Below are 25,093 nucleotides of genomic sequence, written 5' to 3' on the forward strand. Positions count from 1 at the left end.
CCTCCATTAAAAGTTGAGTTTGTTTGCAAACAAAGGACAGCCACGTGTAGAACTAGCGGCACATGGGAAATGTAGGTTTTCGACGACAAGAAACGAAGGCCGTCATATCCAGTTGGACTCGTTACCCATGATGCCACACGAACAATCACCGAGGAGGTCCAGTGGGCGGGATTTTCTTTTTTTTATTTGCGTAGAAGTATATATGGCTTCTGTTTACTGTAATCCAGAGAGATCACTTTGTTTTTGTCATCACCTGAAAATCAAAATGTGCCTCTTGTGTAACAGCCAACATTGTTTTCCATAGCCTGTCGGGGACATATATCGCATAAGACTTACAGTATAAATATAAAAAAAAATTCTTAGGTTTTACCTAATTTATAACTCAAGAGGAAGATTCGCCTGGAAAACTCTACATAAGGTAAACGGCTTTCATCTAATTAGAATTTTTAGATATAAAATATGCCTATTATCAGCAAAAATTTTGTAATTTCCTTTTTTGACAATGGTCTAAAATATTCATAAATCAGAAGCTAACGGTCAGCACGGGGCTAAGTGGCCTTTGTTAAACCGAAGTGCGCGAATAGCTACTTAGCTAACTGCGGCATAAAGTATTGTTGTCTCGGTAGGTATTTGAGACATTTTATGACTTGCACTTAAACTGTTTTGGGCAAACCATCGATTTCAGTTTACCTGTTGGGTTTCCCAAAAAAAGTTACAATTTTAGTATTTCCCTATGTCATTTAACGATTAAGCCTTTGTCACAAAGTCAAACTTGTTCGCGTCACATCTCTGGAAAAACCTGTCTGATATTCATAATTAAGTAGACACTGCTGCTTAAAAATAACACGTTGGACCTGAAGCGCTTATAATAACCTATAAAAACAATCCCTTCAGACGTCAGTCGGTGCGGATTGTTTTCGTGTAAACACGTGATCTTCAGCATTGTTTTTGTGACCGTGGAAAAAACAAGAGTATTTTACGCATCAGCTGTGTGCTATTCATCTTGTAACTATGTTTTAAAACTCTCATGACTCCGGCTTTGGCAGAGGCAGAGAATATGGATCTAGGTTAGCAGCAGTTGCTCTGCACTTGTTGATCACACATCGATTATGGTGGCCTCCAGCTGCCCTGCCCCCCCCCCACCTTCTTTCAAAACAAACCTGACTGACATCAGCTGGAAGTTGCCCAACCTCTCCAAGTCTTCCCATTAACACGATCATCGCACTGCAGGGCACGACTGTTCTCCAGCCGTCATGATTTGCAGAGAGCTCAGATTTCATTCCTTGGAAGTTTTCCTTTTCTATTCTAAAGACACTTAGCACTGCCCACAGGCAAAAAATCGGTGTCTTTGTAGCTTTGCTCTGTAAACGCTTTGTTTGGTAGCACAGCCTGTTCTGAATTTGTACTTGGATGTTTCTAAATTATTTATGGCTGTCCCCTAACTGCAACTAATTGAACACAGTTACTGGTATAATAAATTTAAGTCCAAAGGGATTTATTCAGTAACCATGATGAACTATTATATATTTCAATTATTTATTGTACTTTTGTAACAACAAGATCTCAAGGGTTCGTTCTAAATCTCCTGGGGCAATATTTTCAGCACCAGAAAAAAGGACCTGAAGCTTAGCTGTGGGTGGTTGATGAAGAAAAACAGACGTTTGATTGATGATTTTACTTTGAACATGCAATTGTAAATAAAGACAATTAAATAAATGTGAGACAGATAATAAGTAAGAATAGACAAATTGTTCCACAGAGTCCTAATTCTTGATGATGTTCATAATAAGCAGAAGCATTTTACCTATGTTATGGCATTTGTTTTTGGTCTCATTTATGTGTAGAATAATATATGTCTCTTCTCCATTCTAAGGTCATCACAAAATTCTGATCTGCAGCCATGGTGTTGATTTTGGGCCGGAGGTTGAACAGAGAGGAGTCTGCGATAAGAGACTCACCGGCAATTAAACGCAAGGTATTGTCACTTTGGGCATTTTCAGCGTTCATCTGCTTTTCTCACAATTAATGACCATAACAAAAACTGAAAAATATGTGGTTTATCCCCTAAAGGTGTTTGAGGTTGACTCCAAAACTTTAGCCAGCCAGGAGATCTTGGACTTCTGCTCCGGTTCTTCGCACTCAGAGGGCATTCTGCAGGTCTTCAACGAGTTCCGTGATTGTCGCCTGTTCACCGATGTTGTGATCAGCGTGCAGGGGCGTGAGTTCCCCTGCCACCGCGCCGTCCTCTCTGCCTGCTCCTCTTATTTCAGGGCCATGTTCTGCAATGATCACCGTGAGAGCCGCGAGATGCTGGTTGAAATCAACGGCATCCTGGCGGAGGCTATGGACTCCTTCCTCACCTACGTTTATACCGGACGAGCTAAGATCACCACAGAGAACGTCCAGTTCCTCTTTGAGACCTCCAGCCTATTCCAGATCAACATACTTCGTGACGCCTGTGCAAAGTTCCTGGAGGACCAGCTGGACCCGTGCAACTGCCTGGGCATCCAGCGCTTCGCAGAAGCCCATTCCCTGAAACAGCTCGCAGGTCGCTGCCGCACATACACCCTCGCCAACTTCTCCGAAGTGGCCCAGCACGAGGAGTTCCTCGACCTGCACAAAGAAGAACTGGAGGAGTACATTGGCAGTGATGAGCTGTCCATCGGAAAGGAAGAGGTGGTGTTTGAGGCGGTGATGCGTTGGGTGTACAGCAACGTGGATCAGAGGAGACCCATGATGAAGGCCCTGCTGCACCATGTGCGCCTGCCTCTCCTGCATCCCAACTACTTTGTCCAGACGGTGGAAGGAGACCAGCTCATTCAGAATGCTCCAGAATGCTACCAGCTTCTCCACGAGGCGAGGCGTTACCACGTCCTTGGGAATGAGATGATGTCACCCAGAACCCGTCCACGCAGGTAATTCATCTCGAACGTCTAGGACCTACACGCTAAAGGAAACTCTTGTGGTAATTTTTCAACGGCCAGAGTGTGAAAACATGACTTTTGACCAGGTAATCAATGTTTTATCTGACATTGTACTGCAGATGGTTACAGCCTGCAGCGCTGTTCAGTCTGTGCGTGACTGCGAGACAGAGAACATTATTGTGCTGAATAGACACGTGTGGCACTAACTGTTGTAACACCGTATTTAAGTGGAAATGATTATGGAAGACGGGCATGCCCATACGCAGCCTAGTAGGACTTGAGAGGAAACAAAGAAAAAAACAACATGATGCTAAGAAGAGTCTTGAAATGAGTTGAGTCTTGTTATCATACCAGCTGTGCATCTATATAGCCTTTTCTCAAGGAGAAAACCACACGAGTGTTTGAGTGTGTGTTTGCCATATCAGGGTTAAATTGCTGGTGAACATTTGTCACATATTCAGGCTGTTGTGTGTAGAGCAGGTGTACGGTGTCGGTATCCAGGCAGATCTGCTCCAATCACTGGCCAATCAGACCAGTTCCTGCATTGTCAGTTTTGTTTGCCCCGAGGCCCAAATGTACTCCTGCTCACAACAGATGCTCGGCGCTCCTTTATATATCCATAGAAGCCTTTGAAAGCTAATTAATCATTTGCCCAGACGCACTCATGATGTCTAACAGCACACAGACGTGGGCAAGCCAGCTAAACGACCTTAATTTCCTCTCTGAGCGAGACGTTCTATGCAAACATGTGGGGGAAAGTTCAAAGCAGCATAGTTTCTTCAGCTCTTCAAGTCCCCCGTTGACCGTATTACCCAAAACGTGCTGGAATATTTATGCAAGGGAACTGGTGTCAATTTAAACGGCTCTGTAAGAAACATTTCAAAACTCTGTTCCTTCAGCTTGAGTTGCTTTCTTTCACACAGGTCGACCGGTTACTCTGAGGTGATCGTGGTCGTCGGGGGTTGCGAGAGAGTCGGGGGCTTCAACCTCCCCTACACCGAATGCTACGATCCGGTCACAGGAGAGTGGAAGCCGCTGGCCAAATTACCAGAGTTCACAAAGTCAGAGTATGCTGTCTGCACCCTGCGCAACGACATTCTGGTGTCAGGTAAGACCGTTTTGTCAGTGATGTGCATTCGAACTACGATTTTTTTTTAAGCTATAAATTCCTTGTGCAGATGCAGCCCAGAAAAGAATTTCAGACGAGAGATGCAGTGAGCGTCCTCCAATGTTTTTTCTGCCATCTAATCTCCCAGTGGACTGGCAGGAAAAGGCTGTTTGCTCATGTTGTTTTTACAGTGTCAGTTTAGGCTTAAGGAAAGTATGAGAGCGACATCTGGATGGACTCTCCGGCCCCGGCGCTGCTAAAGTCCTTTGACTGCCCGCTTAGATTTTCCCCCATTGCTGCAAATTATCAGGGTCATCACCTTCTTTGGTTGGGTTCATAAACTCAATAGAATTTATTTAGAAATCAAGTCTGCATTGTTGATTTGAGACCATACTATGAGGCTGTGGTAAGCATGTGTTCCATCCAGCGCTGTAGCTCTGATGTATACTCACAGAATGGCCACATGTTTGGGAACATGGCCAACATGTGGGATTTATGTAGAATTACATCATGTTTCTAAAATCAAATGTTGTTTTGTATTACAACCTACAAAGGATACAGTGCAGCAGTTGGATCCAGCATATTAAGGTTGAGCAGTTTTTTTGCCTTGAAACTGCTTCCAGAAATGTGCCTTGAGAGCGAGAGAGCGCGCCAAGTCAAACCTCGAGCCTAAAGGTGATTTATGAGGTGTGTTACAACGCTGGAGACAGGCATCTGCTGAATGAAGCAAAGACCTGAGGTTATATTTTTTAAATAGCAGCAGGGACCCTGGAAACACTTCTCAAGCAAAGCAGCTCGGATGTGTGCCAAGTGCTCACGTGTCTGCTATCAACCTCCTGCTTTGAACGGTGACCCCCCCCCCCCCCCCCCCCCCCCCCCACCGTCCGCCTTTCCCCCGTGTCACGCGTTCACAACACCAGCTTTTGCAGAATGAGATATGATCTTTACTCCTCTATTTTCCACTTTAGTTCCCAGTTGTACTCGCACTCTAAACCTGTTTCCTTTCGTCACCAGACTTCCTCCCGCCAGTGAACATGCCTGGAAGTTTTTCTGAACTGTCTGTTTATTAGCAGCAACGTTCAACAATGTCTTCTTAGAAGGCAGCACGTCCCATAAACATTAAAATGCTTGTAAATGTAAACATCTTCCTTATAGCTGCCACACAGTTGAAACCGGGCCCTCCCAGAGCTCTGGAAGTACTGTAATTAATAGTAGTCCTTCCTATATGAAGCAGCAGGATGGCACCAACTAGAGCTTTTCCCCCAAACTACATTTCTTGTCTGCTAGCTTGTCAACCAACCGCAACAAAATGTGCCAGGTTCCTTTCATGAATGGGCTGTATTATTCATATGTGCTTTTAATATGCTGGATGGCTGCTGGTGGGATTGTGAAGGCACTGTTGATGTTTATAAGCCCTGTTTTACTGTCTTATATCTTGTGTTGCTATCGATGCTATACACATGCTATCAGGTTTACATTTCTGTTGGATAAAAGCCAGCAGGTAATCACTGTTGGATCCACAGGCAGACATATGTTTGACCTATTTTTTCCCTCCCTCCTAACTTGGGTTGGGGGGGGGGGTTGTGTACACTGATCCATTCACATTTCATGACTTTATCAATCATTCCTCATAGAATTTTTGCTCCCTTTTGTGTTTTCAAAGGACTGGGCTGAGTCTGTAGAGAGTTAACAGACAGGTGTGTGTGTGCAGGTGTGTGTGCGCGGCTCGGCGTGTGATTGCGCTTGGTCGGGGTGGTGGAGGTTTAGGAGCACGTGTCAGGGCTTGTTTTATAATGTGTCTGGGTCACACTCCAGCCTGTTGAGATGAAGGTTATTCTCCACAGTCACAATGCAGACAAGAGTGCATGTTTCTGTGTCTGCGTGTGCACGTTTGAAGCGCCAGAGTTTTGTTTGTGTTCTAGTAAACACAGTTTTCTGTTATCAAACTTAGATACCATAGTGAGCTGATAAAGCTAGCTGGAATATATACCAAATACATCAAAAGTCCAGAGAAGCTGACGTGTCTACGTGTCCTCCTCTGCCTCCTTCTGTTTTGTTAAAGTTAAACTGTGTTTTGTTCCTTTCTGCAGGGGGCCGTATCAACGGCAGGGACGTGTGGATGTACAACTCCCAGCTCAATTTGTGGATCAGAGTTGCTTCTTTGAACAAAGGCCGCTGGAGACACAAGATGTGCGTCTTGCTGGGAAAGGTGAGGAGGAAGATGAGTGGTTGGATGTCCTCATAATTAAGTGATGATGAATGTATATCATGCGCTTCACATTGCTGCCAGTAGGTGGCGCATCAGAGAACAGCATGTATGGAGTCAATAATCATTTTGGGAGATTTCCAAAGACCGAGCTCATCTTTTTAAAAATATTTGCAGGTTTCTTTGTAAACTTTCTTGGCACAGGATTCATCACTCATCAGTAGTTTTACAGGGATGCTAAAACACCACATAAATATAGAAAATCAGATTACTTTCTGATGGTTTTGGGTCAGGCTCTCTATGGCACGTGTGCCGTGATTTCTGACTCTTTATATGCCCTGCTGTCATATATTCTCTTGCTTCCGTGCTGAAGGGGATTTTAACCGAAGTAGCCAGGTTGGCCATGATTGACTGGGTTCCTAGTCCTAATGACAGTGTGCTGTAGCAGTAAAGCTGCAAACACCTCTTGGCGAGGAGGAAAATTAGTGCGTGACGCATCCATTTGTTGCTGCAGGCTTTGACAGAGACTGATGCCGACATCCTTTATGCACACAGGATGTTCCAATAAAGAAAAAGATATTGATCTCTGTTCCAAATAAGGATTATCACGACAAAGATGTTATATATGCGCATTAACTGTACGTAGAACAGACTCTAGTTTGGCTCAGAACATCAGCATTAATCATCAATCCTCTTCTGCTGCTATTAAAAGCCTCTGGGATGAAGTCAGTTGGAAATTCTTGCCTCAGTTCAGTGGAAGTTTAATGGTTGTGTGGGAGCATCTCAGATTTCTAATCCCCTCGTCCATGTCCTGTTACAAGGTCTCTCTTCACTTACACGGGCCTGAAGTGTTCGGCGATGAGCTTGAAACTAGCTCAAGCTTGTGTAAATGTTGCTTTTATTGTACCCGCTTCAGTACACGCTCTTCCAGACCCTCCATGTTCTCCATCCCATGAAATAACTCTACTCCGAACTCATGAAGCAGTTGTGTTTCTGGTCCTCACTAAACTCAACCAAGTCTTTCCTCAGTGGCAGAGCATTTACACAGTTTTTAACCATCTGCAAACTGGATTCAGACCAGCTAGACAGCAGCTAATGGAAGCCTCCAATATAGCGACCTGTTCCGAGTGTTGATGGAGTGTTTGCTCAAGAGTACGCGGGCCTCGTATACACGCAGCTCTGGGCTGAGTTGTGACTCAGGAGAAGAACGTGTCTTCTAAAGAAGTTGTGCAAACCCTTTTTTTTTTGAAGCCATGCTAGCTTGTGGAAAATTTGGGCCGATTAGTTGCCCCGCCACAAGCGCAACAAAACACATGTGCGTGCGCTCTCCACAACAGTGAGCTAATCAGATGGGTGCCAAAGCTGAGGACATGAAGCCAGTTATTAAATCCAGAGTGAGTCACAGATGAAGGTGTGGTGAGGCCTGAACGGAGCAATATGGTCGCTGTTTAAAACGACAGTGGGGCAGAAAAGGAAGTGTCCCTTCCTGTGTCTGTGAGACCTGCAATTTTACTTCCTCTTTCATGTTTCCTTCTTTCCTGACATGTCCGTGTGTGTTTCCACGCTCTCCTCTCTGTGCTTGGGATTTTTGTTTCCATCTATACTCACTTATATTCCCATCCCTCGTTGTTCCGGACCAGGAAACAAACCTGACCGGAGACGTAAACACGTTTTTATGAGTGTTGTGTTCTTGTACAATTACACTTTGAACTGTTGAGTTGAGAAATCCAAATGTCCTCATCCAAGCCGAGCAGGTTACTTAAACTGGATCTTACACTCATTAATGTCCCACATTCTGTGGCGACTGTTCCTATTTCCAGAGGCAGAACTAGGTCACCCGTTGTTTTCCTCTCCCTGTTATGGCCGATCGCTGAGACAGCTGTTCCCATCTATCATACCAGGCATTCTCTTTCCTTTCTTTGTCTCCTCTTCTGTGCTTCTCTCTGTCCTCCTGTAACTGTGTAACTGCTGCTCATGGCTGTAAAATGAATGTACTCGTTAAAGGGTTAGCGTGCATGTCGTGGACGTTGCTATTGCCAACAGGTAGATGTGGAGAACAACCTACCATTATCAAGCTAATGTGGAATGTTCCAGTCCTGATAGGCTTCATACTACAACTCTCTCAGCATCTCCAGCATAAGCCTGGGATCATGGAGAAAATAAACAAACCTTCTGGCTAATGTGCTAACCCATTACTCATTCTCTTAAAGGCGTTCATCTGAAAATGCAAACACGCGATATGCAAAAAAAGCAACGGCGTTTCCATAATCGGTCAAAAAAGACGGTTGGTTACAGTTGGCTCAGTTATTGAATGCAAATACGGGTTGTGCCCCAACTTCTTCTATCTTTTTCCTTCTTTCTCTCTCTTGTTTTTGCCGCGATTCTGGCTGATGAAAACGGCCCAAAGCTGTTTTGTGTTACATAGAGCCACCCAGTTATCATGAAGCGTTAGGCTCATAACCTGTTCTTCCACTCTCTGTGTATTTTTGTCACGTGATCACATCCACAAAATTGTTTTTGAGGAGAGGAAGTTGTCGATAAACCTCTCCTCATTTCTATCTTTATTGTTTTTCTTCAGTTTTCTTCCCTTAACAGCAACTGTAGTAGTATAACAGTATTAGCCACTTTATCAGAGTAATGCTAGTAGTATAATAATAACTGTGGGGAACACATAAATCATGTAGCTGGAAGTTTTTCAGATCAGAAAGTTGCACCGACGTGCAGGGATTGACGGTAGTAGTTACCTGGAAAAAGCAAACAAGGCCAGAGATAATATTACTTCTTAAGAAATACGTCATTGTTCGCACCTGAAATGCTGGTTCTTTAAACACCAACGTTGAGACGGTTCACGGCCACCAGCTAATCCGTTTGATGATTAACATCTTTTCTTCAGTGGAAACTTTTAACCCGCAATTTGCTTTTCCAGCCACTGAATGCGTCACGTGTGTTTGTGCCCTCAGGTGTACGCAGTGGGCGGATACGACGGCCAGAGCCGCCTCAGTAGTGTTGAGTGCTACGACTCCTTCTCCAACCGCTGGACAGAGGTGGCTCCCATGAAGCAGGCGGTCAGCTCTCCGGCCGTGGCCAGCTGCGCTGGAAAGCTCTTTGTGATCGGGGGCGGGCCCGATGACGACACCTGTTCAGACAAGGTGGGAACCAGATGTGTTTCCTGCTCACACCATTGATTTAAGCATACGCTGATGACAGCCAAGGCCGGTCCCCTGTAACCTGTTTTCAGTAATTACACCTCAGAGGGACACTCTAAGACCTCTTTTATTTAAAGTGACTGCGCACGTTTTGGTTGTTCTGGTTGGTATTTGTGGCAAGATCATCAATGTTGGCTAAAATAATGCTGCGTTTTCCTCCTTGGGGGAGTTTGGATCTGTAGTCAGCTAACAGGGTCACTCACATCAAAGGTCTTTCTTGGTTGAAGGCAGACAGCAAAGAAGGGTGTGTGTGTGTGTGTGGGTGTGTGTGTGTGGTCTGTCTAGACAAACCAATAAACTGAGCTCTGACTGTCTGTCACAGGTTCAGTGCTACGACCCAGAGACAGACACGTGGTTGCTACGGGCCAACATCCCCATCGCCAAGCGCTGCATCACAGCCGTGTCCCTCAACAATCTGATCTACGTGTGCGGCGGTCTCACCAAGTCCCTCTTCTGCTACGACCCCTCACAGGATTACTGGATACACGTCGTCCACACCTTCAGCAAACTGGTGAGTGAACTCGAGGGCCTGTTCGGCGTCAGCCTCCGGGGGGCCCCGTTTAATCCTCGCTCTCCGTCTCGCAGGAGAGCTGCGGCATGTCGGTGTGCAACGGGAAGATCTTCATCCTTGGCGGCCGAGGGGAAAGCGGCGAAGCCACGGACACCATCCTTTGCTACGACCCAGCGACGGGCATCATCATGAGCATAGCGGCCATGCCGCGACCCATCTCCTACCACGGTTGCGTGACCATCCACCGCTACACCGATAAATACCACAGGCTCTGACCACAAACGCACACCGGAGAAACACACACACTGTCCTCACAGAAACAATCCTACATTTGCAGGTGACACGCATATAAGTTCTGTTCTGCTGGTGGCGCGGCGCTCGCTTCTTTCCCCTTGACTCACATCAATTCAGTCCAGGTCAGCGTGGAGTCTAATTATCAGTTCAGTGGTCGTAAATCAACGCGGGGTTTTTTGATGAGGCTGATTAGACGAACGAAGAAAACCCAAGAACCAACATCTAACCGAGTCGACATACGATTGCTAAGCCATGCGCATCTCTAAAGGAGCGTTTTTGTTTTAAAAGAAAAAGAACGTTGCCTTGATGCTAAAAATGACCTCACAAACGTGGCATAAACAGTCAGTCAGCTGCTCCGCCACAGTATCAGTGGCCATAAAGGAAACCTGCAGACTATTTAAAGGAAGAGATAAGGAGCACAGGCTGTAGCTAACCCAGCTGTCATCCTCGCTGGTTGCTCACCCCCCCTCCCAAAAAAAAATCTCTGTCTGTTTCCACTTCCTGGGTGTGTGTTTCCTCCCTTATCACCTCCGATGTTCCTTTGACCGCAACTCTGGCTCAACTATAATTATTCCTACACTCAGTACTGACTTGTTTTGGTGTTTAACTTATATTTTGTATCCTTAAATGTTGTATTTTACATGCAGTAGCTCTCCAGTGTGTTAGCTAGGGTGTGCTGGGGTTGTGGGTGGATTGAAGAGGCATTTGTGGAACAAAAACGACAGCGGGCTCTGAATAAGCGGTGTGTGTGTCAGGTGTGTGTGAGTGAGTTTTGGGGTATACGTGCTGGTGACATTAGAGTGATGGTACAGGTCGACAAAATGCCTATAAATAGAGCCGGTGTGGATAGAGCAGAGGTGTTGCTGTGAATATAACGTGTTTTCAGTGTGTATTTAAGCAATTATTGTTGTATTTTTCTGTAAACCAGAGCCCCATTTGTGCACTTTGACAAAATCCTGTTCAATGTAGAAGTGTGTGACCTTGATTCTTTTCTTTTCTTTGTTTTTACTGTATCAGTAAGTGTTGATGGGTTTTGAGGTGCGACAGGGCGCCCCCTGCTGGCCGCTAACCTACATCTGCCACAGTAGTAACACCATGTTCAGGGGTCAGATGGTCTCCTCAGGGTCACGAAAAGTCTCCGCTATACATCGAGGTGACTCCCGGCAGCAACAACAAGGGCTGATGGGAAAGAGGGATGGCGAGAATGTGTGAGTGGGTGCGAATGTCTAGAATTTCACTGTGTTTACTCAGATTTGTCACATTGTAATTTTTAAAAAAAATCTATTTAGAAACTTTTATACATCACAAACTTTATTAATTCTGTCATAATTTGTTGATTTTTTACATCTATATACGCTGCATTGTGATCGTTGTGAGCTGCGGGATGATATTCCGCCTTTAATAAAAGCTGATCTTTACATACAGGGTTGGGTGAGATTAGATTGATGGGACATGATTTACATCCCATAGTGAATTAGTCAGAAGCGGAAGGCGGTTTAATCGTGATGCCAGATGAGGACGAGGCTTTAACCGGATGCAGGATGCTGCAATATGTGCCTTGATAAGAACAGGAGGGGACGCAAATCTTATCGTTTTCTATACGTTTTGATTATTGTTTGGGTGACGTGACATTAAAACCCCAAGTTTAACCTCAAAAGCTCTTTTTTGTAATGTAAAAATAAAAAACTTGATGGGTGACTTTTGTACAAAAACATCAATAAAGTTTTCCTTTCTCTTCCCTTTACCCTCTTGTCTATAACCATATAGGATGAATTCATTCCGCTCCTAAATGCAGTTTCCCCCCTTCAGTATCATGACAAATGGTTTTAAAAACCAAGTTTATCCATTATTTAATGAGATTCGGTGGAGCTGGAGCAAACGGGCAAACTTAGGGTGAGGCCGTTAACATCTGCTCCTCATTAGAGCTGATTCGGTTTCAGAAATCTCTCCAGATCCGCTGTCATTCGATTGAGCAACCGGTGCTGGAGTGAAAGCATCGCTGGTAATCAGAAGCCAGTCCCACGGCCTGCTGTTGCCACCTGAAATAAGCCACCGCGAACCCTGGAATCAATCTTAAGGAAATTATGGGGTGTGAGTGTGGTGAACCACGAGGTGACTTTCATCAAATGACCTGTCCTTAAAGACAGACACGTTAATTTCTATCAATTTAAGATTTAACAACCATTCCGCTAGTGGGAAAGCTCTTAAAGTACATATTAGTGTGTAAGAATTCATTCTAGAATGGACTGGAAATCTGAAGATGGTTGAAAATTCCCAGCTGTAATGTGGATTAACACATTCATGATGCATGTGTGCAAAAGGCAGCAAAAATGTAACTATAAAACAATGGTAATCACATTTTCTACCTCCAAATCTCATTAAAATAAGGCAATTTCTTGTTCAAAAAAGAAATGATGGCCGTTAACAGTAAAAGTTAATAAATATTCTTTTATCAGACAAAACTACAAAACAATAAGTTCATTTTCTTCCAAATTTGGTCGACTACTGACACCTAGTGGTCGTAACTTGGACTTGCACGCCGTACTTTCCACTACAGTCTTCTTGTCAACCTCGACATTTACAAATCTACTAATCAAAAGTGTGCAAGATGAGCACAGGGAGGCAAATCATGTGCCCTGAATGAAGTAACACCCACGCAGCACTAAGAAGCGTTGCTCCGCAGAACGGGGCACTCCAGTAAGTCTGCATTTTTAACAGACACAATCGCTATTTACAAACGTGCGGCGCCGATAACTATTAGCAAACAAGGCTAGCGGTCGCTAGCTTCTCGCTGCTAAATGACTACAGGACTCACAGCCAGACCTCTCAACTAAAGTGGCCGTGAGACCGAATTCGATACTGCGCCGTTTGCAATTATGGCTTAATTCTCCTCCATTGTGTATTCTTTTAGAACTATTGGGTAGATAATTTAACTCTATACGCTCTGCTAACCAGCATTAGCATTGCCTGGCTTTTAGGCATGTGCTAGCTGGGTCTGCTAATCGGCTAACTTGATGCTAAGCGCTATGACAACTGATCATCGGAGCATGGGTGTAATCAGTTAATGCCTTATGTTATTTTACGCTTATGAACAGGCTACCATGTCCGGGATTAAAAGGAAAATAGAAGACAATGATCCGGACTATGAAGACATCTTGTTGGCTCAAAATAGCAAGAGAAACAAGGTGGAAGAACATAATGGTAAGGTTGTGTGCTCTGAACTCTGACCATTCACCTGTACCACATGTAATGATGTATGAAACACCTCTGTTCCAACTGCGATTCTCAGGCTGGTGGATTTAGATTTTATATCTCTGGTGTTTTTACAGCCCGAGAGGCAACAGTACGGAAGATTGAAACCATCATAAGAGAGCAGTTTTCCTTAGAGATGAAGAACAAAGAGCATGAGATAGATGTGATCAGCCAGGTATGTGGATGATAATCAGTAAACATAACAAGTATAAAAGTGGTGAAAAAACACTTTTATTTCACGGATCTGAACATTTGATGAATACTTTTGCAGCGACTGAATGAAGCCAGGAGGATGATGGACAAGCTGAGAGCCTGTATAGTGGCTAATTACTTCGCCAATGCTGGAATGCCAAAAGTTCCAGAGGTGAGTCCTCCCCTCTCGTCGCTGTAAGCTGTTGCTGTTGTACATCACCCACCGTCCCCGTCCGTTGTGTCCTAGCACGCTTCCAAGAGTGACCCAGCTGTTCTGAACCACCCGGCCATCCGACGGTTCCTGGAGTCGCCATCCCGTTCCTCTTCCCCCCTCAACCAGGACTCCGAGACCCCCTCCCTGGGCCAGTCGGAGTCAGAATCCCTCTCGCAGCAGGGGGACGAAGTCGAGAAAGACGGCGTATCCAGAGAAGACGTCGGCAGGCAGGAGGGCAGGCCTGGACGCAACACGGGCAGAGTGAGTTGAAACAACAGAGTGGATTTTTTTTTTAACTTTAATTCTTCAGACCTTGCAACAAAGTTACATTCTGACATTGTAGGACACATTTGGCGTGCCGTCTTCTCTCGGAGCTGAGCCCAGAGTGACATATCACACCTCCGGAGCCGAGGCCTCCAGACTCTATGCTAAGAAGACAATCGTGGTGGGAAACGTGTCCAAGTATGTGATAGCATTGATGCTATCGAGCGCTAATTTTAACGCTGTGTTGATATCAGATTTATGTTTAACCATTAGATTTCAAATTTGGCAGCTTCTATTTGGTCTCTCTTTACCGCTCAGGTACATCCCCCCTGATAAGCGCGAGGAAAACGACCAGTCGACCCATAAGTGGATGGTGTACGTCAGGGGCTCCAGGAAGGAACCCAGCATCGACCACTTCGTGAAGAAAGTCTGGTTTTTCCTGCATCCCAGCTACAAACCCAACGACCTGGTGGAAGTCAGGTGTGTAAAACGGGCACCGTCGCCCTCAAACTCTCCCAAGGAGCAGGATCTGTAAACACCATCTTCCCCAAATATCCCAGCCAACTGCCCTGTTGATATCAGACCGCCGTCCTCTGGTGGGTGTATTCACCCTTCATTAACCCTAAATCTGAGTGTCAGGAGACAGAGGTAGAGGCTGTCGTGGAATCCCCGAAGCCTCACGTTAAAACAGCCCGTTAGAGTCACATTAGGTGCGAGTAAATAGGGAGTAACTAAATTACTCACGGGTACTCAGAGAAACACGTTTGTGCAGTTCTGTGCAGAAAACGGTGTCATTGTTGGTCGTTTCAGGGGTTCGAAGGCCGTAGGTTTGCTAGCAGCTTTGATTAAATGATCAGAGAGTTCAGCGGGTCTAATGCTGAGTCCTCCCAAGCGTTCCCCAAAGAGGTCACCGATGAGGAGTGTTCCAGCAGGCGTGTGACGCCAGACGTTTGCGCGTTGTGGGAGTTAAAACGTGCGTTCCAGAGGGAGTTGAGGCTCCTCTGAGCGACCTGCAGGCTGGTGTGACTGTTTCGATTGTGTGTGTGTGTGTGTGTTGTCAGCGAGCCTCCGTTTCATTTAACGCGCCGCGGTTGGGGCGAGTTTCCCGTCAGGATCCAGATCCACTTCAAAGACCCCCGAAACAAACGCATCGACATCATCCATCAGCTGAAGGTCAGACCGACTGTAACCGCTGGTAATAACAGTGTTATTACACTGCAATAACCGTTTGTGTGCGTTTGTCCGCGTCTCACAGCTGGACAGGACGTACACTGGGCTGCAGACGCTGGGAGCCGAAACTGTAAGTTTTAAATGACGAAAGCTCCTCTGCCCGAGGCGTTTCCATGACGATGACCCGCCGTCCTCCCAGGTGGTGGACGTGGAGCTTCACCGGGACACCCTCGTGGACGACCACATTCCGCTGACCACCTCCTCTAAACTGACGCCCAGAGCGGCCAGCCCCGTGGACGCCTCCCAGAGTTCCGGACACTCCTCGTCTCACAACGTCGCCGGCGGCGACAAAGGTACAGGCGGGGGCGGGAGCGTCCCTCTGAGCAAAGCCGGGCAGTATAGATTCATCCCCGTCTCTCACCCCCCGCCAGCGTCCGTTAAGGTCGAGGCGGGCCGGCCGGCGGACGGCGGCAGGCCCGGCCCGGCCGCCTGCGAGCGCACGCCGACGCGACCGAAGGCCGGCGACAGGATCGCCCTGGGTTCCCACGGCAACTCGGCCTTCCAGCCGATCACGGCGAGCTGCAAGATCGTCCCTCAGGGTCAGGCGCCGAGCCCGGCCGAGTCTCCCGGGAAATCCTTCCAGCCGATCACCATGAGCTGCAAAATAGTGTCAGGTGAGGAGCTGCGCGCTGGCGTGAGGCTGTGCTGGTCGTTAGCGGGGTTTTAAACGCTCCCCCTTTTCCCCCTCGAACAGGGTCTCCCATCTCCACGCCGAGCCACTCCCCTCTACCTCGCACGCCCGCCACCTCCACCCCCGTCCACAGCAAACAGAGCTCTTCATCGGTCCTCAACAACCCTTACATCATCGTGGACAAGCCGGGCGGCATGGCTTCCTCGTCCACCGCCTCCGCAGGTACGCCTCCGCCGCCCGCCGCCAGCAACTTGCTTGACACGGGAAGTGGACCGAGGCTCCCACGCGGGCTGCGAGGCTTTTGGCTGCACGCCTGATGGAAAATAACCCCCGCGGCTTCTATTTTGGTCCATTTGTCCTCTTTTATCCTCGTGCACGCCGCTTTCCTGCCTTTTGTCTTCCAATCTGACGTGTCGTGAGCTTGCGGAAGGAGGTTGCCATGGTGACTGGTCTGCTGTGGCATTTGAGAAAATGACATGTGCTACTCTGCCAGGAAGGTCGTTGAGGTCACCGTGACTTTCAAATACTATAACAAGACTCAGTTTCCAGTTAGAATTACTTTTTGTAGTTCTTCCTGTTAACTTCCTGTCAACTCGATATAATAGTCTGCAGCCACATATAAAAGAGATCAGGTTTGGTTTCCAGCCTGGAAGTTTCTGGTGCTTCCTTCGCTTGGCTCTCAGGTCTCCGGTCTCTCTTCAGTCACTTTAAGGGCTTCCTCTGACACAGCTGAACCTGGTTCTCCAGCCGAGCCTGCGTTCCTGTCAGGCGTTGAGTTGTGGAGCTGTTTGAGGTCGGCGTGGGTGTCCTGACTCACCGATCGCGGGGTGCTGGGCTGAAGCTCGGCTGCAGCGCCCACGCTGCGCGGCCTTCGCCCCCGGCGTGCCATCCATCTCCTCCGTGTCTTACTGCTGCTTTTGTGTGTGAAATCCTTCCACAGGAAGTCCCTCTGCCAAACAGCCCGCCGCCCAGGGTACCCGCTCCCCGGCCCCCAAAGTGCACACGGGCACTTTCCTCTCGTCGGGAGTGAAGGTGAGTCAATAAAACCTAAATGCTGCTCTTTTAACGGAGGGATGAGCTCATTCCGGAGCGTCTGTGCCGCGGCGTCTTTAACGACGGGGGTATTAATAGTAAACCAGGCTTTCTCAGCAGATGTGAGCTTTAAATGGGACATCGCTGCAGATAGCAGGAGGTGTGAGGAGGCTTCATGGTTTCAGTGTAAACAACCCCCCCGGAACATTGTCCGACTTTAATATGCGCATTTTTATCCAGGAAGAGTGAAATATTAATCCTATGTTTTGGTGTGAGGTGCTGTAGTTAATTGTTCTACAGATGAGAGATGGAACAGATGCAGGATATTAACATAACCGGTTAATAAATGATGATGTTGTGAAGGAGACGTTTGCAGCTTGAATATAAGGTGGATTTATTGGGCTCCGTTTAGAACAGAGACCTTCTGAATCTGACGGTTCCTGCGTTTTCAACCTGTCACCTTCCTCCTCGTCTGTGTGCTGAAATCTTGTGCAGGTGATTATCAAGCAGGAGCCTGGGGAAGTTTCTCCACAGCAGCAGCAGCAGCAGATGGTTTCCACAGTAACCAGCCAGCAGCAGCCCGGCGCCGCGGCGTCCCACCAGTTTGTCGCAGTGAAGGGAGGTCACATGATCTCCGTGTCAGCCCAGAAACAGGCCGGCGGCGCCGCGGCGACCTCGACGGGCAAGGTCAGTGCCTCTGCAGATGGGCAGCGGAGACGTTGGTGGGCCGCGAGCTAAACCCAGCGCTCGTCTCTTTCTCAGATGCTGGGCATTCCCGTTAGCTCCACGCTTCAGTCCGCTGTCAAACAGGTGGCCATCAGCAGCGGGCAGATTCTGGTGGCTAAGGGCAGCCCGTCCGTCTCCAAGGTGATGGGCGGGAAGCAGGTTCTGGCTCAGGGGGTCGCTAAAGCCATAGTGAGCGGAGCCAGCGGACTCTCCGGTCAGCCGGCCGCCGCTAAGACAGCCGGTGGTTCAAGTGGCAAGAGTGGAGGTCAGAGGTCAAACCCAATCCTCATTTCAAGTAGCATTTGAAAAGAAAGTGATGAATTCTGTTTTTTTTCCCCCCCTTTTAGTCATGGCTACGCTACAGCTGCCTGCTAACAACTTAGCAAATCTGGCCAATTTGCCTCCAGGCACCAAGCTGTACCTGACCACCAACAGTAAGAACCCTTCAGGGAAAGGCAAGCTGCTCCTCATCCCCCAGGGAGCCATCCTGCGAGCCTCCAGTGCAAGTGAGGAAGGACGCACGGCATAAGATCACACATTTCTGGGGAATAAACCTCTTTACTTCCACCCTCTCTGTGCGCTCGCTTCTATATTTTTAGGCTTTACTCAGGCAGTTTTGTCTGACAACTCTCACGTGGCCGTATGAGCACGCGGCCTTCGGAAGACGCACGAAAAGAACGAATCCGTGACTCAATATCGAGGGTTATCGTCCGAGTTAAATAAGTTTCGCTCTGACATTTTCCTCTGTGCCTCCAGCTGTAGACAGATGTATGAGGACTGTTGTGACTCCGGGCTTGGTGCAAACTTTGGTTAAACTGGTATCCAGTGGCTGCTGTTCTACCTTCTGGACAGTGACTCAATCTTTGTCATGAGCTTTATTTCTGCCGTTTAGTCAGTGTGTGTTAAGGGCTTGAGTCCCTCTCGCTGCTCTGTAACTGTTGGATACATAGATTTAAGGGCTTTAGCAGCGTCCTGAAACATTTCACAGGCGTTAAGTGGCTCTAAAGACGGGGCTGTTTATCAGATGCTGATGTGTATGTGGCTGTGCGTTATTCAGGTCAGCAGTCCCAGGGTAGCTCGTCAGCTGCCCCCGGGGGCTCTCAGACGTCCTCTTCATCTTCCTCTTCCAGCAGCCTGCCTTCCAACCTCTCCTACACATCCTATATCCTCAAACAGACCCCACAGGTGGGTAGAAATGCTTTCATACCGTAAAGCCATCCTCAGAGACATGCATATTCATGTATAGGGGGAAATGTCTCCCATCTATTTTTAAGCCTCAACGCTAAAAGGAAATCTGAAGAAATTCTTGAAAGGGATTTTTATAAATTATGCACCAGTCGTCCACCTGGACTGGAGTGAAACATGTTCAATCTCAGCGTGATGCTCTGGAAAAAAACACACAGTTCACGTTAGTTTCTGCTGAATTTGTGACACATTTAGTGTCTCATCAACTGAGAAATATCAAACTTGAATGGTGAGACAGAACCAGAAGATGAATTAGTCTCTTACAAGGACGCTTGGATATAGTTTGTACACGAGCCAAACATTTTCTCTCTGCTAGCATAAACGCTGTTTCCATGAAGCTGTAAAGTGTTGACGGCTGCTGGCTACACACTAAATAAAGCTGCTGTCTTTTTTTCCTTTAACCCAGGGAACGTTTTTGGTCGGCCAGCCAGCACAGGGTTCAGGGAAGCAGGCTTCCTCTTCAGCCGGCCACGCTGCATCATCCCCAACGGCTGTTACCCAGCAGGCCATCCGGGTGACAGCTGGACAGAAGGCAGCCATCTTGGCTCAGGTTAGTATCGATATCCAACGAGGGCAAACCGTCTGGTGGTCCGACCGTCTCATGTGAACTTTCCCGCAGGTGGTGGGTTCGCAGGGTGCACAGATGAAGCTGTCCGAAGGCTCTGTGAAAACGCTGGCCGCAGCGGGACACTTGTCCAAGCCCGGGACGACCACATTGAGGATGACAGGCGGAGTCATCACCGCTGCCAGCTCCACCCCCGGCCCCGTCAGCACCGCCTCAGCCGCTGCTAACCAACAACAGGCCAGTTTCAGGGGTTTTTATTAGCTGCTAACTGACAGATGGTTTGCAGGAGAACGGTTTGTTCCGTTTGAATCCGGACTTGAAGGATTTATTTCAAGTTTGGTTGCTTGCTGATATCTTGAGTGACTAATAATGTTGGAAATATCTGCACTTTGCAATGTTTTGTCATTTGAGGATTATTTTTTAATGTTGATGAAGCATTTTTGTGACAGTGGGATTAATGCGGTGAACAATCACTGCGCAGTGGGACGGCAAGTCAGAGAGCAAAGATTTTCGAATGCACAAAATTGCTGCCAAGAACTTAGAAAATTCAGCATGTATCAGAGAATATATTAAAACAGCAACATGTCATAGCTTGCTCTGGTTTGAGGAAGTACTCCAAATCTCCCTCCAGGAGAAACAAGAACGCAGCAAAGACAGTAAACAGAAACCGCTGCGCCTCTGATTCTTTTTGATTGTCATCTCCAGAGAAGATTGTTCCTGTTTTCAGTTTGATTGACAGCTGCGTCTCCCAGCAGGCCGCTGAGGCCGCAAAGCCCGCCTCCCCGCACCACTCGCTGTTGGTGGCAGCCAACCAGGCAGCCGTCATCAACGCCGCCAAAAGTGCCAGCGCCGCACTGGGAGGCGCTCTCTCCAAGGCGGCTGTGGCTACTTTGGTCAAAGGCAGCGCTAGCTCCGCTGCTACAGCTAAAGGAGCGGCGGGCACGGCTGGAGCTGCAGGAACAGTCGTCAAAGGTGTCACCAACATGCCCGTCGTCAGCGTGTCCAAGGGCGCGGGGGCGAGCACTCTGGTTAGCGTGCCTAAAGGCAGCGGTACGTCATTGGTCACCACAGCTTCATTAGCGGCAGGAGGGGGCAAGACGGGAACAACTCTGTCAGGTACGCACAGGCCCCCGTGTTTCCCGTCATCTGTGTCGGCTTCTGCCTCATGAAGAACGTCCTGTGTTTGGTCAGCAGGCATGCTGAAGATCCACTCAGGGGGTTCCAGCTCCCAGCAGACAGTCTTAACCATCCCTGCTAACCAGCTAAAACAACTGGGGGTTGGTAGTGGCTCTGGGGGGCTGCAGACCATACTGATGCCAGTAGGGAAAGGTAGGTTTGAGCACTGGACACATGAAAGCCCTCGTCTGGCTCTGCTTTCTTCCATCCCTCACAGATTTCTGCAGATTTTGAGGTTCGAACTTGTGCTCGTGTTTTGGAAGCTTTAAAAATGTTGTAGTTTATTTTACTGCTCAGATTATAGATTCTCTGCCCTCTGTCAGGCCTCCTCTCATTCTGCATTGTAAAGCTAACGGGCCATCGATCCATTTTGTGTGTGTAGTTGTGTCTAAAGGCCCAGTCTCCAGTACTGCCTCCTCCTCCTCCTCCTCCTCCTCCTCCTCCACCCCCGGAGCAGCTGGAGCTGGAGCCGCCACAAGTCCTGCCTGCCAGGCGTCCCCCTCCCTTGCCCTGCCTCTGGCACAAGGTGAGAGGGATTCATCCCCAGTCCCCCCGTTCAGCCCCCAGCCAGCATTGTCCACTAGTGTCCATCAATATCAAATACACAACTTAAAGGAAAAGCCTAAAATCAAAGGTAAATTCATAAAGGTGATGCCTCTGCTGTGTCCCTCTACCACCACAGTGAAGACAGAGCCAGGTGTCGGCACAGCTGGACCTGGTCCCGCGGGCCCTCCCGTCCCCGCTCCTGCCCACGTTGCTTCCGCAGCCACAACAGTCAAGCAGGAACAAGGGGCAGAAAATCCGGCACAGGACCTCATTAAGTAAGTCCAGATTGATTGTTACGGTGGATTCCACCGGCTGACCCTGCCCCCCCTGTGATTCTCAGCACCGAGCACATCGAAACCATGATGCAGCTGCTGACGGCCGTGGTGAAGAAATTCCCTCTGATCGTGCCAGAAAAGAGTGAGCGAGCACAGTTTCCATTTTGTTCCATAAAAACTAGCATTATACGCGTAAACAGACTGCGAGCCCATACGGAAGCTGCTGCTAAGCTCTGTAATTCTTTTCTTTCAGCCGAAGACTCTCATCCGTTCTGCGCCTCGTCAACAGAACAGTATTATTCTTGGACTATCGGCAAACGGCGCGCATCAGAGGTAGCTGTTAGTGGGGGATTGTGCATGTTTGTGTAGTAAAGGGTGAAACTTGTGCTTTATTATGCTGAAAGATGAGTGAAACTGTGTTGTCTTGACTGTAATGTTGATTTGTCAGCAAAAACATGAGTGATCGGGGCGCATTAGCATGTTTTCTGGAAAAATGAGCACCGAATGAGCTTTGCTTCCACGTTCCCTGCGTGGAAAGGTTTGGCCTTAAGGATGCTGGGAAACAAACGGTTTGATATATCTGTGCTGAAGGATTTTCTGTTATTTTTTGGGCTTTTTAGAGGCTCGATAGTCATAAGAACTGGGGATTAATCGATGTTAAGGAGCATCTTTCTTCCTTTCTTCCTGCTTTCCTTCCAGATACCCTCCACCTGTCATGCGATCATTTGCATTGTTTGCTGTTTTGGCCCTCTACTATGTCACGGTGTTCTTCGCTGGGGCGCTGACTCCGCAGACATTCTGCTTAGCTCATGTCTCGCTATCTATCTGCTCTGATCTCTGCCTGCTTTTTTTATCCTTCCATCAGTAGCCTCTCTACAGCTGCCCAGGCAGTAGCTGCTCTGTTCTGCTCACATTTGGGTGTTTGTAAGCTACAAGCCAGTAATTTACTGCAATCATGGCTGATCAGTGGTCAGAATTATAACAGACTGACAAACAAGTGTTGTTGGATAATGTACAGTTTATCTTAACAACAACATGTCCGTGTTTGTTCAGCTTCAGCGAGCAGTGGCGGTAAAACGCGCCATCCAGGACGTCTTGGACCGCTCGCCTCGCCTGCAGGCCCTCACCCCCCCAAAGACCAGGGAGGTGGTTCAGTGGTGCCGCCAGAGGGGCTACACGCTGCCTGACCTCGAGCCCCAGCGCAGGAACGACGACGAGTCCATCGAGGACATCCTCACGCAGATTGACAGCGAGCCCGGTGAGTTAGCATGTTAGCCGCGGCGCAGAGGCCCGACACCGGAACGAACTGATCAGTCGTCGTTTCACCGCCGGCTCTTTTTCAGCAGCCTAAAGTGTGGATCAATATTTTCCTGTAAGGACGGCGTGTGTGGGTGTAATTGTCCTGCCGTTGGTCCAGTAATTTGTTTCAGTGCAGTGTGCAGCCTCAGGCTTTCTTCCTTAAATGTTCTTTTCCATCGAACAAGCCGGATTTCGTCCCGTTTGTCTCGGCCGTTGTCTCTTTTTTTACAACACTGCGTGAAATACCGACGCTCTTGCTGCGAACCGTTCTGTCAAACGTGCGCGAATCTGCCCCCAGAGTGCCCGACGACCCTCAGCAGCTGCGAGGAGCTGCTGGTGCGGCTGGAGCAGATGCAGGCGCTGCTCAAGACCGAACCGGAGGAGATGCACGACGAGATCGTCGACGTCATCACCGTGACTCCCCCCTGCCAAACGCTAAAGGTCAAGGAGGAGGAGCAGGAGGCCGACATGGAGCCCAAGTTCTTCCTGGGCCCCAGCGTCTCCGCTCAGTTTGTGAGCGAAGCGGCTCAGCAGGTCAGCAGCTTCCGGGGTCATAGAAGGGCAAATGAAGGTCACCCCCCACTGAGTGACGTCTCGCCTCTTTCAGATCGGGGTTAACTTCCAGCCTCTAGAGGTGGAGAAAAACGTCTTTGCTCCAGTCGTGGAAGAGATGATCCTGAAGGTCGGTCAGACACACAGATCACACCAGCTCACCGTTACCTCACCAATGAGGAGGAATGTTTAGTCTGCAAGTGTGAACCAGTGTTGCTGCTTTCACTGCCATAACAACGTTCTTTCTAACTAAAATATGTGTGTGTCTGCGTGTGTCTAGGCTACCGAACAATTTGCCAGTGACATCCTGAGAGAAGCTCTAGCTGGGGCTTATGCCAAATCCCCCCAGAACAGGTCAGTCGGTGGCCTTTTTTCATCTCCAGTCTGCTTTGTGCTCCAGTTTACAGTTTTCCATTAAAGTAGCACAACTGATGGTTGCTCATTAGATTTGTATTATTAGAATACGGATTTCCCAGCCAAAATACTGTACTTTGTAGCTCAGAGATGACTGTAAAGCTGTCGGGAATATTCCGAAAGCAACAAAGGCTGAACTTTTATTACAGAGCTCCCAGAGAGATCACGGCCTTGAACATCCATCAGGCCATCAGCAGCGTCCCCACCTGCGACTTCCTCACCAACGCTCACATGGGCTCGCTGCTTAAGGACAACTGACGCATCACGACGCTGACGTTACCTGGCAACGGGCCCACGCGGGCCGTCCGAACCGGTCCTGGCGGCGCGACAGCGTGGCTCCGTCTGCCGAGCATCAAATGTGTCCAACACTGCTGAACCGATCTGGGCTCAATGTGTCAACATAAGTGGCACCGCGGGACTCTGAGTCCTCCTTACCTCATTAAAATATTCTAACGACGAAGTGTCGCACACCCGCCCGGTCGCTGGGGGGGGGGCGAGCCCGAGTGGTCACATCAGACACCAGCTGTCTGTTTCAGAGGTGGTTTACAAGCCAGAGGCACTAATAAAGGTTGGAGTTTTGGAATCAGTGTTGGGCGGGTCAGCCGTTAACACCGGTGTCTAAGGTGATTAAGAAATCCTTTGCCCTGTTGCTAAGCAGAGGTGATTATGAGCCATTCTTCACTCATTGTTAGGTTTCATTAGCTGCGTTATTGTCGTCGTCATCGTCCATGTTTTCCTTTACAGTGTTGCAGAGGGGAAAAAACTAATCGGCTGATCTGATTGGCCTTTCCATTTCCTGTTTTTTTTTTTTTTTTTGTAATGTAAATCAATGACCAAACAGTTGAGCAGGGTTGTGTGTGGATTCTATCACGATATGTTGAAGCGAATGCGTGCGTGTGCGTGTGTGTGTGTGTGTGTGAGAGTGTGTTGGATGTTGAATTGTTGGTGATCCAGTTTCCCGTTGAGCTGCGCGTGACGCTGATGATTGACCCACTGGCCATTCCTGAGCGTGACATGGAGATGTCGAAATAACCAAATGTAGACGACCCAAACATTTTCATGTTTTAGTGTAAAGCCAAAATATCACAAATATTCTTGTAATAAACAGAGAAAAATCATCTGTTTGGTTGGTCTCTTTCGCTAAGATAACCGTGTAGGTCGATGTTCTGGTTACCGTGAGTGATCATTATGCGATATTTTTCCATTTTTCCAATTATTACTTGGATGAAAG

General features: G+C 48.0%; 2 protein-coding genes and 1 long non-coding RNA gene across 5 annotated transcripts; 2 read left to right on the top strand and 1 right to left on the bottom strand.

The window, feature by feature from the left end:
- The first annotated feature begins 199 nt into the window (after nucleotides 1–199).
- On the top strand, nucleotides 200–11,992 carry klhl24a (kelch-like family member 24a). The gene is made up of 8 exons (XM_003975604.3): nucleotides 200–418; nucleotides 1,874–1,975; nucleotides 2,071–2,915; nucleotides 3,848–4,032; nucleotides 6,123–6,241; nucleotides 9,199–9,387; nucleotides 9,767–9,955; nucleotides 10,030–11,992. Exons 2-8 carry the CDS (start codon nucleotides 1,901–1,903, stop codon nucleotides 10,228–10,230), a joined length of 1,803 nt encoding a protein of 600 aa, XP_003975653.1. The 5' UTR covers nucleotides 200–418; nucleotides 1,874–1,900; the 3' UTR covers nucleotides 10,231–11,992.
- On the bottom strand, nucleotides 7,609–9,203 carry LOC105418125 (uncharacterized). Its single transcript, XR_965493.2, has 2 exons — nucleotides 9,046–9,203; nucleotides 7,609–8,380 (listed from the first exon to the last, which is right to left on the bottom strand). It is a non-coding gene; the product is annotated as an uncharacterized lncRNA (long non-coding RNA).
- A 791-nt stretch (nucleotides 11,993–12,783) lies between the features above and the next one.
- Nucleotides 12,784–24,980, top strand: yeats2 (YEATS domain containing 2). Of its 3 annotated transcripts, none has more exons than XM_029831169.1 (30): nucleotides 12,784–12,946; nucleotides 13,345–13,450; nucleotides 13,579–13,676; nucleotides 13,773–13,865; nucleotides 13,941–14,168; nucleotides 14,251–14,369; nucleotides 14,490–14,651; nucleotides 15,233–15,344; nucleotides 15,427–15,471; nucleotides 15,541–15,694; nucleotides 15,773–16,015; nucleotides 16,096–16,254; nucleotides 16,973–17,064; nucleotides 17,560–17,751; nucleotides 17,827–18,055; nucleotides 18,138–18,296; nucleotides 18,848–18,975; nucleotides 19,442–19,585; nucleotides 19,655–19,837; nucleotides 20,356–20,716; nucleotides 20,792–20,929; nucleotides 21,159–21,302; nucleotides 21,459–21,597; nucleotides 21,663–21,739; nucleotides 21,851–21,930; nucleotides 22,651–22,855; nucleotides 23,195–23,430; nucleotides 23,504–23,578; nucleotides 23,729–23,802; nucleotides 24,012–24,980. In XM_029831169.1, exons 2-30 carry the CDS (start codon nucleotides 13,351–13,353, stop codon nucleotides 24,118–24,120), a joined length of 4,278 nt encoding a protein of 1,425 aa, XP_029687029.1. In that variant the 5' UTR covers nucleotides 12,784–12,946; nucleotides 13,345–13,350; the 3' UTR covers nucleotides 24,121–24,980. The 3 variants fall into 3 exon arrangements, with proteins under 3 accessions (XP_029687029.1, XP_011614731.2, XP_029687030.1); XM_011616429.2 differs by having other exon boundaries at nucleotides 20,795–20,929; XM_029831170.1 differs by lacking the exon at nucleotides 21,159–21,302.
- The last annotated feature ends 113 nt before the right edge of the window (nucleotides 24,981–25,093 follow it).

Source organism: Takifugu rubripes, chromosome 22 (assembly GCF_901000725.2).
Source record: "Takifugu rubripes chromosome 22, fTakRub1.2, whole genome shotgun sequence".
NCBI classification, from domain to species: Eukaryota; Metazoa; Chordata; class Actinopteri; order Tetraodontiformes; family Tetraodontidae; genus Takifugu; species Takifugu rubripes.